Source organism: Gigantopelta aegis, chromosome 3 (assembly GCF_016097555.1).
Source record: "Gigantopelta aegis isolate Gae_Host chromosome 3, Gae_host_genome, whole genome shotgun sequence".
NCBI lineage: Eukaryota > Metazoa > Mollusca > Gastropoda > Neomphalida > Peltospiridae > Gigantopelta > Gigantopelta aegis.
In genome coordinates, this window is record NC_054701.1 from 67,867,818 (window position 1) to 67,882,781 (window position 14,964).

The 14,964-nt window shown below is 38.9% G+C and overlaps 1 protein-coding gene across 1 annotated transcript; it reads left to right on the top strand.

Moving 5' to 3' along the window:
* The first annotated feature begins 579 nt into the window (after positions 1-579).
* On the top strand, positions 580-14,964 carry LOC121368797 (mucin-5AC-like). Its single transcript, XM_041493545.1, has 4 exons — positions 580-666; positions 11,500-12,907; positions 13,582-14,120; positions 14,713-14,964. Exons 1-4 carry the CDS (start codon positions 580-582, stop codon positions 14,962-14,964), a joined length of 2,286 nt encoding a protein of 761 aa, XP_041349479.1.

The following is a 14,964-nucleotide window of genomic DNA, read 5'->3' on the forward strand; positions in this document are numbered from 1 at the left end:
GTGGTAGGATGGTATTTTAGTACATATTTTGTTGTGTTTGTGACTGTTATTAGCGTTTTACATCAGTAAATAACTTTATATGCCAGATCAGATCAGATGATCATTTGTATATCTAATTGATGTCATTGATAGGAGTAGGCTCTGGCATGTGCCATTATCACATCATGGCCTGCAGTAGTTTTTGATATCGTAGCACTCGAATAGTTTTGAAAATCTGTAGTCTGGTTAGTGGAAATATCTAATGTCATCTTTCATAAATATTATTGTGTTAAAAAATAAATTTTACACCCATGTAACCATCTAATAGTGAATCAAAGCATGCAGGAAATGCTTCTGATCACTGACAACATATAAGGCAGATTGGAAGTGAATTTCTTCACCAGACACAGACTTAGTTCTTATCCTGAGAAGATCACACACACTGATCCCGATAATTATCGGTACAGACGTAAATCGCAACCAGATCAACATGCAACTAATTGATGATGAACTGGGTTCAGAAAAAAATCAACATTACCAGGGTTGCGTGTAGTAACTGGATGTGACACAATAGGACAAATTGATGATATATGCAAACAAATGTTACTGAATGCATTCGAGAAAGCTCCACTGGCTATATCTGAAGCTCTTAACCAGCTTCGAATTACTGATGAATCATACAAAGAGGTCAGTACTTCATGGTACTAAGCTCAAGGGTCATTTGTACAATTGATGAAGCTATTCTGAGAGGAAAGAAGTTCAAGATACCATCACCAAACCAAAGTGTGGAAACACTGCCAAATATCTAATAACAGCATACCCAAGGAGCATATCTCCAAGCAAACATCCTAGCTTAGAATTCCATGCTACATCCAGAGATCTAGACCCATGGTTGGATCAAGGAGGATATATTTGTAAATGTGGTTGAAGGTGCAAGCTGCACCAGAGGCTGTGATAGAACTGATCATATGCAACTGTGGTATCAGTAAATGTTCAGGTAGACAAACATGTAAGGAATACAACCTGCAATGTACAGAACTCTACAAGTGGTGATGGTTGCTGCAATACACATGCCAGTACAGACTAAGTAGAATATAATTAGTTTTAGTCAATTTTCAGATTCATCTATGTTGGGTATTTCTTTAGAAATTATTAAAAAGTGGTTAATTTAAACAACATTCTATTAGCCAGATACTAAATATTGTAGCCACTTTGTATAAAATAATTAGCAATTGGCTAATTTGGGATGAGCAGGATAAGCCCTGCTAATGTGTCATTGTGAATTACAGTTTACAATTGGTCTGTTCCTCCATTTCATTAGTTTAAAATCTAGAACATGAAAGTCATTAGCAATGCAATATTTTAATTATTTGACATAAAATGTATGTGAACTAGGAGGAAAAGTATTTGCCAAATGATAAAATTGGTGGCCATTTTAAAATTTCCATGTGGCTGCCATTATGAATTTTAACGTGGGTCCATGACTGGAGCATGGTTATAAAAATGTCACCTTTTAATTAATTGATCATAAAAATGTACAGACAAAAATAATTGTGCTACTGCCTTAACCGGAAGTTACAATATATGAAGAAGAAAAAAATGGTGGTCATTTTGATTTTCAAGATGGTTGCCACGATTCGATGACTATAAAAGTGTCATTAATAAAGTCATGACAACGTAAATGTACATATAGACAAAACATATTGTTTTTCTATGTTAACCGAGAGTTCAGATATATGGGAAAATATATCAAAATGGCGGCCATTTTGAATTTCAAGATGGATGCTTAGGTCAGACAACAATTTTCGTTTTCACAACTTCATTCACTAAGGTCATAAATGTAAACAGACACCTAAATTGTTGTTGTGGGTCAACTGTGAGTAAAGATATATATAAGAATATTTAATTGGCGGCCATTTTGAATTTCAAGATGGCTGTCATGCCCAAATGACTAAATAAAATGTTATCAGCGAGTTCATTGACTTTAGAAATGTAAATAGACACAAAAATTGTTTCTATGATAACTGGGAGTCAAAAGTATGTTTGTTTTGTTTTTGGGGTGTACAAATTGAAATTCTGCGTAACCCATTAATGGGTTACGCAAAAAAAATATTTGCGTAACCCTTTTTTGAAAATAAGGAAATTATATTTTTGATTTTTGTATATTTGTAATAATACATATATAATAAGGATTATGACTGAAATAAAGAAATTATAAACATTATGAAGAGTTTCTTTATTATTTAAAACAACTTAAGATTTCAAACAGCATCATAATTATACTGATATGAAACTATCCATCTTACAAATTAGGATGGTTACTCACTGGTTTTACATTGTCTTGATTTTATCATCATCATTATCATCATCATCATCATCATCATCATTTTCAGCATCGTCATCATATCACTGTCAAATCATCTGTATCACTGTCATCAATGCATACATGTAGTTCGTCAGAACTAGAGTCACTTTCATTATGTTCCACTCTACGCTTCTTTGGCGGATGTGGGGATGCTTGATCCTGGGGTTTCAAAGCCCATCTCCATTTTGCTGAGTATATTCAGTTTTAGCAAAAGAAGATCTTCCAATGCAGAATTGGAAAGAGTGGAATGTTGTTTTGGCATCATTTTATGTAAACAACTGAAACCATTCTCTACAGTTCCTCGAGCCCATGCAACAACTAAACATATCTCCACCACCAACAAGATATGTTTAAAGGAATCCTCGTGGTAAGTAAATATTTTTGACCAAAACTGAATTTTGTCACATATGGATGGATACCTTCAGTTTGAGGAATTCTTCTTTGGCTGCTTCTAGCTTGAAGGAATGTGTCTTCAGTGGATTACTGAAGTGATCTGCCAGTGTTTTAATTTCTTTCATGCCATATTGTTTATCAGTGAGGTCCCATCGAGTATGATCCATTAATGTCATGTATCTGATTACTTCATTTTTCTTTAGGCTGTCAAATATTCTGTTTATGGCTTCTTGAATTTCTCTTACCAATTGTGTTTGAACATGTTTAACTTTCTCTTCACCCTGGCTTACTCTAGTTAACACAAATTCTTGATCATGTGTTATTTTGGTAACAAGTTTCTTCTCAAGAGTTTCTCTTTGTGTGTCTTTCAGTTTGATGGTGTCCCTCCAATCTAATTAAAATTAGCTCCACTATTACATGTGGATCTAACACCAGCCAGTTGAAGCTCATGTCCACCAATCAAAACCTTACTTGCAGAATCCTGCCAGTGATTTAAAAATAATTTGAAAACATTCCGAATTATCCTGAGGGTATACGACATGTTTCGTGTGAATTACGAATGCCTTAAAACATGTTTTATTTTATAAAATAAATAATTTGTAATGTAAAACTGAAGACTGATTAAGTTTGGGTTTTTTTGTAATGTAAAATTGAAGACTGATAACCCACCCCGTACTTACTGGTATGGTTCGCTGTACTGCGGCCACTAAAATAGACTCGCCCGATATTTTTAGAATTTGTATGCTCCCAAATAACGTTATAAAAGGCGAAGTGTGATTGGTCAATATTTAAATTATTATTTACAGACGAAATGTTGCCTGGACATTGGGGACTACGCAGTGTTGTTAGTATTAAATCACTGGCAGGATTCTGCAAGTAAGGTTTTGATTGGTGGACATGAGCTCCAACTGGCTGGTGTTAGGTCCACATGTTGATGGCAGATCTGTAGCTGATAACACTTTCATCTTTCTGGCAGCAGACAAAATGTCGAAATGATTCTGGTTTCTTTGGCTCGGTTCTGCTAAGTCATTAAGCATATCATTGCAATCATCTAAAACATCAAATATATCTGAGATGACGGTACTGACAGCTTCCATTGTCAGAGAAACATGGGCAGTTTTTTCTAATATTTCTTGGTATAGGGCAGCGCAACCAATGAATTCGTATTGCAGCATTTTTCTTCTGAATCCAGCGATTTTCATTTTCATTTGTGGTGTCACAAGGCCTTGGGTCTCTATGGCATTCTCAGCAAACAATAAGAATACACAATAGTTGTATAAAAAAAACACGTAGACCTCGGTCTTTGTGGCTCCGAAATCGTGTTCCGTGTACTTTGGGGTATCTACGTATGTTGACTTGTAGTTTTTCTGCAATAAGCTGCACCAATCTCCAATTTTTTCCGCTGTTTTTGAACAAGTAATGAACGGATTTCATCATTTCGTCAATGTTTTCAAATTCTGGTGATTTGCTGAATCGGTTCTTTCTCTTCTTTCGTTTTCCTTGCTTCGGATCCATTACATAACCCAGATATAAACTTAGCATCTTCTAAAAGTTATTTAATATCTTCTCGAACCACGTCGGCCATAGCACCTATCATCTTAGTACAAGCTGTTCGGTTCGATTTACCATCCAACAATTTCAAATCATTTTTCTTTTGCAACTTTACCAAACCCGATAATTTTGTGTATGCAACCTGTTCCATTACAATGTACAAAGCTGTACGAAATAGTTTTAAATATGCATCTGTACTAGCTGAAATGAAAATAAAGTATATTCCTGGTTGTGCATTGGTGTTTGTTGTGTGTGTTTTTGAAGTAGAACCTCCAGCGGCAGCGGAAGCTTCGTTTTGTTTGGGATTGTCAGAGCTGTCACATTTTTTTTTCAGTACGTATGAGATTTGCGGCAAATTCATGCAAAGAGCCGGGTCTACAATGCCTTTGAACACTGGAGTAATGAACGTAATTTACACCATCAATATACTGTTTTATACTAGTTACAATCGCACCCTTTATTTTCGTGGGTTTTTTTTTTTGGCCTCATCGACGATCTGAGCAAATTTGGAACTACAGGTTTTACACTGCAAATTTTCTAATCTACCTTCTTCATTAATATCATAGCGGAAGTTATCAGCAAATGACCATTTTTTAAAAGTCTTTTCAGTCATTGATTCAATTTTGTATTTATTCCTTTCCTTGAATTTCGGAACATACATATTTGATTTTCACGCTACAGCCACGTGCATTTAAATCGACCGAAGTAATTTATTGTATTGGCTGCCTGTCGACTCGCACGATAACGTAAAAAGTAGGATCTCCAAATTAAACGGAAACATTTCTTAGCTATTCGTCATGTTCCGCGGTTATGCGGTTCCCGTAAAATTCCGAATATTCTTTTCGTAATAAAATTTAAGTAATTTATAACTATTAAAGCAACTTTTCATTTCTTTTAAAAACAAAAAAACTAAAAACCTCAGTGGTCTTCCTAAACAATTCAAATAATGTTGATTTGCATCCGTTTCCAGTATGAAAAGTACTCCCGAAATTATAGCTTCTTAGTTATCAAGGTCAAGGTCTGTTTGTTTTACTATAGTACGCGGCACGGCAATCGGCACCTACGTTTTCAGCAATAACTTTACTTCTAAAGAGTTAGGATAAAAACGTAAACGGTTTTGGAAATAGATAGGAGGGTACTTTTTGGTACCAATTTTCGGGCAAAAATATTAATTAATAAATTTGTATGAGGGAAAAAAAAACATTTAGCGTGTTTTTTCGTCATTTTTGCTACTTTTCATTTGCCATTACCGTAGCAACACCATATTACAAGAAAAGTTATGAAGTTAAATACCTTTGTATATTATGTACACTGTGCATAAAGACTAAAAGTCAGTTATTCTGATTTTGTGTCGAATTATTCAGTTCAAAACCATGGTCTTTTGATGCGCCGATTGTCGTGACGTGTACTATAAGATAATCTGACAGGCGGAGTTACGGAAATCTGCAGTATTGTTCGAGTGATAATGCAACAATACCGAACAGGAAAGAATGACAAATCGTCTGCATTCCCCGCACAATACCCAACACTGTTGATGTAGTGAGTGGCGTTTTATTTTCAACGATGAGCAAAATATCGTTCAGCACTGCTGCGCACAAAATTCGCGCGAATTTAAAATGGGTTACGCAAGGACGGTTTTGCGCGACCCTCACGCGAACGAAACGGTCGTTCGCGCAAACTGTGCAGCCCTGTTGTTTAACGATACCACTAGAGCACATTGATTTTTTAATCATCGGCTATTGGATGTCACAAATTTGGTAATTTTCACATATAGTCCTTATATAGAAAACTCGCTACACTTTTTCCATTAGTAGCAAGAAATATTTTATATGCTCGCTCTCTCGCTCTCTCTCTCTCTCTCTCACACACTTACTATCTATAATCATTCACTTACTATCTATAATCATAGGCATACGGGCTCCCATTTTTGTAGGGGGGTCAAGTTGGTTTTTGCCCGTGTGAAACAAAAGTGCCCGAATCTGAATTACAACGTTTATTCATAGAATTACTGCCAAACCGCTATACAGGATTGCAAACGAATCGCCACGTATATTTACATGGATTACAACTAATATTTTGGGTAGAATAATGAAAACATGGTAAAAAGTGTTCAGGCCAGCTCATTTTTCTATTGTTTTTGCCCGAATTTGAGGATTTTCTCCAGGACTGGGGGGGGGGGGGGGGGGGGGGGGCAGTTGCTCCCCCTGTCCCTCTGTCTCGTACGCTTATGTTTACTATGACAATACACCGAATGAAGTAGGAAGGTTAGAACAGTTAAATTAATACATTCCAGTTACATTATTTTTTAAAGAAGCTAACATGTCGAAAGTTAATTTATGTTTAACTGTGGAGCACACATCCGGAACAGACGGTAAAAAAAGAAACAACAACAAACATTTTTAAAATGTTATATGTGCCAACCTGTCTTAAGCGGTTGCTTGTTTGTACTCCCTTGTGTGACCGCTTAAGACAGGTTTGAATATATATATATGGACACCCGGAATACAAAACAAACTCTCCACAATACAAATGTGTTCATTAATCCGGATATTCTGCTTCTGGAACCGGACGACCATTATCTAAAACAATATATATACAGATACTGATACAGATACAGATACAGATACAGATACAGATACAGATACAGATACATATATATACATACACATACACATACACATACATACATACATACATCAAACTTTCTTTAGATCTCACGACCGTACATCGCATTACTATAATTATGTAAGATAAACAATGTGCTGGGGTTTCGTTAAACATCCATTTGCAAGCAGATGCTGATTAAATAATGTGCTGGGGTGTCGTAAACCAACATATCCTTTCCTCCCCTTCACCCTTCTCACGTCGCTTGATTATGACCATATCGGGCATTACCATAATTATTGTAAATACGTCATATCCGCTGATTAAACATTATGTTTGGTGTGTCGTTAAAAACATTACTTTTCCAACACTGGCCGATTAAATAATGTGCTGGGATCAGAGCCTGTTTAGGATCCTGATGCTCAAATAACAGCGGGGACACCTTCCCGGGATATACATTTTGCAACCCCCACGGGAAGTGGGGGAAAATTACCTGGGGAAAAATTACCTGGGGAAAATAAATGTACACATCACAGTGGAGCCCATGAAGCGCGGGGCCCGCAGCATATGCTACATGTGCTACATGTGCTACTAGGATAAACCGGCTCTGGCTGGGAAAGAAAGAAATGTTTTATTTAACGACGCACTCAACACATTTTATTTACGGTTATATGGCGTCAGACATATGGTTAAGGACCACACAGATTTGGAGAGGAAACCCGCTGTCGCCACATAGGCTACTCTTTTTACGACAGGCAGCAAGGGATCTTTTATTTGCGCTTCCCACAGGCAGGATAGCACAAACCATGGCCTTTGTTGAACCAGTTATGGATCACTGGTCGGTGCAAGTGGTTTACACCTACCCATTGAGCCTTGCGGAGCACTCACGCAGGGTTTGGAGTCGGTATCTGAATTAAAAATCCCATGCCTCGACTGGGGTCCGAACCCAGTACCTACCAGCCTGTAGACCGATGGCCTGCCACGACGCCACCGGCTCTGGCTGGGATGCGTTAAACAACATATCTAACCCCGCCTCCCCACACAACCACCACCTCGCTTCATAGTGACCATATCTGGCATTACCATAATTATGTCAGATACGTAATAGCCTATGATTAAGGGGGCGAGGCGTAGCCCAGTGGTAAAGCGCGTGCTTGATGCGCGGTCGGTTGGGATCGATCCCCGTCAGTGGGCCTATTGCTCTAGCCAGTGCACCACGACTGGTATATCAAAGCCGTGGTATATGCTATCTTGTCTATGGGATGGTGCATATAAAAGATCCCTTGCTGCTAATCGAAAGGAGTAGCCCATGTAGCGGGTTTCTTACCTCAATATCTGTGTGGTCCTTAACCATATGTCCGACGCCATATAACCTTAAATACAATGTGCTGAGTGCGTCGTTAAATTAAATATTTCCTTCCTTCATCTGATTAAACATTGTGATTGAGGTATCGTTAAAAAATACAGCTGCTGATTAAATAATTAATGTGCCGGGGTATGGTTAAATAGCATGTAACCCCCTCTCTACTACCACCCCACCTCCTGATAACGTAAAACAAAAGAATTAACTCTAACAATAGATTTCTCACCCAGCTTAATTGACTTACCTGACAGACGTGACGAGCTCACCCGCTCGTTATTAAACGTAATTGCCAGCTTTTGTTTACGCCGACGAGTGATTAGTTTTTACGGTAAAGTGGCGAGGTCTTTTGCGCGTTGTGGAGTTGACTCAAAACTTGACAGGTTGGCCTATGTCACGGCAGGAGCGGGGTGGATTGTGATTGAAAAAGTCAAAACACCAACACGCTGTAAACATTGCCATCTCGTAGTCGCACGAAGAAGAACGTGTTAAACTGGAACGGCTTTTAGTACAGCATGGTAAGTAAATGAAATATTTTTATTTCATTTCCGTTGATTTTTATATTTGGAAGGATTTTCATTTGGCACTGTCACAAACTCTAACCCTATTTATGATAAGCATTTGTAATGTTCTTTATACGTGACGGTGCCAAAGGAAAGTCCTACCCATAAAGGAAAGGAATGTTTGTATAATTTGTAATCAACCATACTGGCTTTTAAATGGCTACTAGTTGTTAATTATAAATATTTGCGACATACTATATCATGCCCTTTTTTTTTTGGAAGGGTTTGCAAGCACCCTCTTGTATTGATTTCGATTAAGGAAAGTGTACCGCCCGTTCCCCCCATTAGTTATCGATCTAAAGAGGGATTTTTTGATGGGGTATATATAGAAAAGTGGGGCATGGGGCCCTAACCCTAACTCTATCCCTAACCCTAAACCTAACTCTATCCCTAACCCTAACCCTAAACTATTATAAATGATGGGGGGAACGGGTGGAGCTCTTGCCTTCGATTAATTATAAGATGGATCCTTGATTCATTCATTGATTCATTTATTCATTCATTCGTTCATTCATTCATCATTAATTTAGTGTGTTCAATGGGTGGCATATAACTGTAGTCATGTGATACTTTGGTTATGTATGGACCATCGAAACCGTGTTGTCTTACTGATCACGAAGTCTTATAGGACAAATTTAACTTTTTTTTATATCATGACATATATTTGGTATATTTCTAGCGAAAGTTGAAGAGTAAAATCAGGGCCGTATCCTCCGGCGGGGGCGGTGGGTAGGGCAGTTTACTCCAGAAAATAGCATGTACACACCTCAGGGTTTAATTTGTATAGTGTTTCATTTGTTTATAAAAAGTAGTCCCCCCACCTAGGATTTTGATTAGGGTAAGGCCCTAAAAAAGCGATACCAAATTCACGATACGCATGACACAAGATTCGCGTATAGCACGAAGGAAGGAAATGTTTTATTTAACGACGCACTCAACACATTTTATTTACGGTTATATGGCGTCAGACATATGGTTAAGGACCACACAGATATAGAAAGTGTATACATTGTACATCAAAGGCCGTGGTATATGCCATCCTGTCTATGGGATGGTGCATATAAAAGATCCCTTGCTGCTAATCGAAAAGAGTAGTCCATGAAGTGGCGACAGCGGGTTTCCTCCCTCAATGTGGTCCTTAACCATATGTCTGAGGTACATAAAATGTGCTGAGTGCGTCATTAAATAAAACATTTCCTTCCTGTATAGTGAGACAGAGGTTGGTACAGTGAACACACGTCTCCTCGTTGAGTCTTTGCAGCTCATTCTGCCTAAAGCCGACGCTAGGATGCGAACTGTACCTAGCATTCTTAACTACGACGCCACTGAAGCTGGTGATAGTCTTCGCTGGTAGTACCTGTTACGCTTACCTGCATTCATTTTGGTTATTTTTGGCTTATATATTTCTTGTTTTATCAAAGATTCTGCTTACTACTCCATTGCTTAATGGAATAAGTTTGTTTTGTTTAACGACACCACTTGAGCACATTGATTTATTAATTATCGGTTATATGATGTCAAACAGTCATTTTTCACACAGTCATAGAGAGGAAACCCGCAACATTTTTCCCATTAGTAGCAAGGGATCTTTTATATGCACCATCCCATAAATAGGATAGCACATACCACGGCCTTTGATATACTAGTCGTAGTGCACTGGCTGTGACAACAAATACCATTGTTTAATGGAGTTTTTTTGTATCCATTCATTTATATATTTACCTTTATTTCACTAGCCGATATATACTTTCGTGATGGGATATCGTTTAACATTCATTTGTTCATTCATTCGTTAGTTTGTTAACTTTATTCCGTTGGCCCTCCTCTAAAGACTTTCATTAATACGTGTCTTTCAAATAACAAGACAGAAAACCTCCAGAATAAGCATGTCGAATCAATGGTTACAGAGTCAGTTTTCTTACATTCTGAGGGGCGTGACGTAGCCTTGTTGTAAAGTATTCCGACTGATGCGCGGTCGGTTTGGGATCAGTGGTCATTCCAGCCAGTGCACCACACCTGGTATATCAAAGGCCGAGATATGTCCTAACAATCTTATAATGGCAAATTTAGCGGGTTTCCTCTTCAAAACTATAATTATGTTAAAATTACCCAATGTTAGGCATTCAACAGCGATAATTACTAAATGAGTGTGTTCTTGTAGCGTCGTTAAACAAAACGAACAAACTTTTACAACAATCACTACCTAGGGGACGAATTCAGGGTTTTTATTAGATTGGTTTGCAACTCATAATAATGGCTGTCAACTGAAGCTACGCATTGAACACATACACTCTGATGGAAAGGAAATATATTATTTAAACACGCACTCAACACATTTTATTTATGCTTATATGGCGTCAGACATTTGGTTAAGGACCACTGAGAGAGGAAACCCGCTGTCACCACTCAATGGGCTACTCTTTTCGATTGGCAGCAAGGGATCTTTTATATGGATCATCCCACAGACAGGATAGCACATACCACAGCCTTTGATACACTAGTCGTGGTGCATTGGTTGGAAAGAGAAATGGCCCAATGGGCCCTCCGACGGGGATCGATCCTATACCGACCGCGCATCAAGCGAGCGCTTTACCACTGGGCTACGTCCCGCCCCTACAATCTAATTTGCAAACATTCCTTTTATTTAGTTATTTTGGCTTATGATGTTACCTCTCTTTTTACAGGTGTCACATGCTTCTTCTCGAGACATGTCCGAACCTACATTCTGTCCGTGGAAAACGGTTGTCTCCACACCACAACCTGCTGAAGTAGATGTATCTTCTGGTAAATCAGACACCCAGGACACGACCCCGAATGTACAAACCTACTCGGCAAACAGTGGCCTCGATCTTCTATCAAACATCGCGTTTCTGTCTGGGATAATCGATTCTCCCACACAGTTTTCCTGTCCATCTCCCAAAGATGAAAAGCCAGAACAAACGCAGACGCCAATTTCAGAGATATCTGTAACCGAAGGACGTGCTTTGCCAGAAGTATCTCATTCTCCAGAAAATATGGCCACTTCGTATGACACAAGTCAGAAAAACGTGTTATTGGACAATTCGAAGGCAACAGCTAATTACAAATCAGAGGGCTCAAGTTTGCCATCTGAAGCTTCTGCTTCAGCTACTGTGGCAAAGTCACAGTCTCAGATTCAGTCAAAAATAAACGAAGGATCTGATCGCATTCAGATGAGTCTTACGACACACAGTACTGTTGGTCAGACCACACATGTCGCTTCAGGTCATCAGTATGTAAATACCGTCGCAAACACAGCACAGCAAATGTTTACGGCTACCAGTCATTCTTCTAATGGTCCGCTGTCACATCCTGTATTAGATAAGAGAGACAGTTCTGGAACATATCCTAATATGCTTCATAATGGACCAGACACAAGCCATGGATACCCTTTTCCATTGTTTCCAAACATCTCCCATATTGCTGCTCATAATGCCTTTCAGTTTCCATTTGCAAACATCCCTCACAGTCAAGCCAGAGGACAGGTATCTCCAGACGTGAAAGAGGAAAACAGACTGACTTTCCAAGTTCCTCCTTGGATGTTTCCTGTGCCTACCAATCTTTCGTGTCATCCAGTAAACACTATAATGAAACATCCACCAGTATCAGTTCAGAACTGGCTGGCTGATTCAAGCAGCACGTCGCGGAATAACGAAACAACGGCCAGTACCTCTCAACAGTACACGGCAACACCAACGATAACCAACACTTCGGCGACTGTGCCGACATGCTTTACATCATCCAGATCATCACCCATGTTTTTGTCACACCAAGCGCCAAGACCTATCTTCACCGGAACAGTTCAATCAACTCCGACACGCTATACCTCGTCTGCACCAACTCCTGTGGTGATTTCACGTGCCAAGGAATCGTCCGTGTCTCCAGGAAGAGATGATAAAACAGTTCCTGGGTCGGGTTCGTCGGTGTTTCCTGAATGGTTTGCTGCAAGCCTATATCCAAGCAGTGTCTACCAACAAACTCCGGTGAGGGCGGCGACTTCAGCAATGGATTCTCCTATATCGGACGTGGATTCAGCGCCAGACTCGGCTTTCTGCAGTCCTGATTCGTGTGACGGTAATTTGTATTCTTAATTGCATTTAGTACAAAATAATGTATTTTTAATGTATTTTGACTATTTATAATTATTTACTTTTTAACAATGAATTTGTGTACAAAAATACATTTTAAAATGCATCATATAATTGATTATTTAGTTTTAAGGCTGCAGTCTAGAGTTTAGTTTTATAATTTAGTTCTTGAGAATATATTATCTATATCTTTTTTCTTTTTCATTTTTGTTTTTTTCTTCGTGACAGTTGTATGTTTTATGAAGGTAGCTGACCACAACTGTTTATAGCGATAACATACCTGTTTATTAAAACTGTAGTTTGTATTTTGCATTAGTAAATGATTTCATAATATGGTACGATAAACTTGTTTCAAGTTTAATGATATATTCTCTATGGGTAAGTGCATATAAAATATCTCTTGCTGCTAATAGAAAAATGTGTTTTCACCACTATGTGTCATAATTATCGATTGTTTAACACTGAGTGGCCGATGATTAATTAATCAATGTATTTTAGTGGTGTTGTTAACACAAACAACATATTAACTTTTCCCCCTCGATAGTATTTTTATACTTTGTTACAACGTTTAGTACAAAAAAGTGTCCTTTATAAATAATATTATTACTAAAACCGAAATAAAGGGAAATACTTCATTTTATATTTATTTTTAATTTTCAGACAGTTCACATTCGTTAGACGTGACAAACAATAGCAGTGACAGATCTACGCCATCTAGCGGCATCCAAAGTGTATCCAGTTCCATTCAGAACATATCACCTGGTTCTAGCTCTGACCATTCCAATCAGTCGAGTTTGTCCGAATCTACTTCGTCGATTTTCGGAAGACCAGCGGACTCTGTGCCCGAAAGTCCATCTCCGACATCATTTAACCATGAGCTTCCTCTGTTTGAACAAAGCTTACCTGTATCTACTCAGACTTTAGTAAAACGTGAACGAGCAAACCAAGATCCAAACACTGCGACCTCTGCGTTGTTTGGCCAGCAAACAGTTGCGCCTGCTGTTTCTGCTCCTGAAAGGTCGGAAACGAGTGTTATCTGTCCTGATGTTACTGACCAGACGAAGAAGAAGTCTCGGACTAACTACACACCAGCTCAAGTTCGGTCTTTAGAACGAGTGTTCTTGGATACTCCATATCCTGAATCGCAGGTGATGGAAGACTTGTCGAAAAATCTCAATATTCCAGAACAAAAGCTGAAGGTAATTATTTAAAATTGTGTCTGTATATTCATCCATTTATATTTATGTATGTCGCTCTTTCTCCATCTATCATCCCATCCCATCCCGTCTCTCTCTCTCTCTCTCTCTCTCTCTCTCTCTCTCTCTCTCTCTCTCTCTCTCTCTCTCTCTCTCTCTCTCTCTCTCGCGCGCGCCATCAAAGTGTCATAAACTGAATTACACAGCTTTAGATACATGTATTTTATTTGACACACACATATTGATTACATTATTTGTTTCTTAAGTTTTGAAAGTCAGTATCAGTATATAGTTCATTGTATCTCTGTAATACATAGGCTAATAATTTATCATTTATAAAAAATATAACATAATGTTTGGCCCAAAAAACACTGAAGCTGGGTCTGATGAGTCCGGCGCTGTTAAAATATGGCGCATGTTCCACGTCATCTGCTGCCAGATCTCTAGTTCGCACCAGAAAATACCGTGGTGTGGTTTGTCATATTCGATTCAGTGCGATTCATCTTTTTTTTTCGACTGGTACCATCGTTGCCAGCTTCAGCTCCGATGTGTGTTGGCCATTATTTAGCTGCTCATGATTATACCATTGTTGCAGGTGTGGTTCCAGAACAAACGGGCTCGATGGCGAAGACGGGTTCAGGAGAACAAGGTCCCGCCCGTCCATCCACTCTTCATGACACCGCAGTCGGCCTATGGTATGATGCGACCTCCGTCTGCACCAGGTCCCTTCTTCCCCTACCCCGGTCACCTGACCTCCTCCAGCACTCCTCGACCCCCCTGTCCGAGCTTCCCGCCCGCCGTACAGTGCCCCCCTCAGATGAACTCCTACATGTTGCAGCAGTTTTAG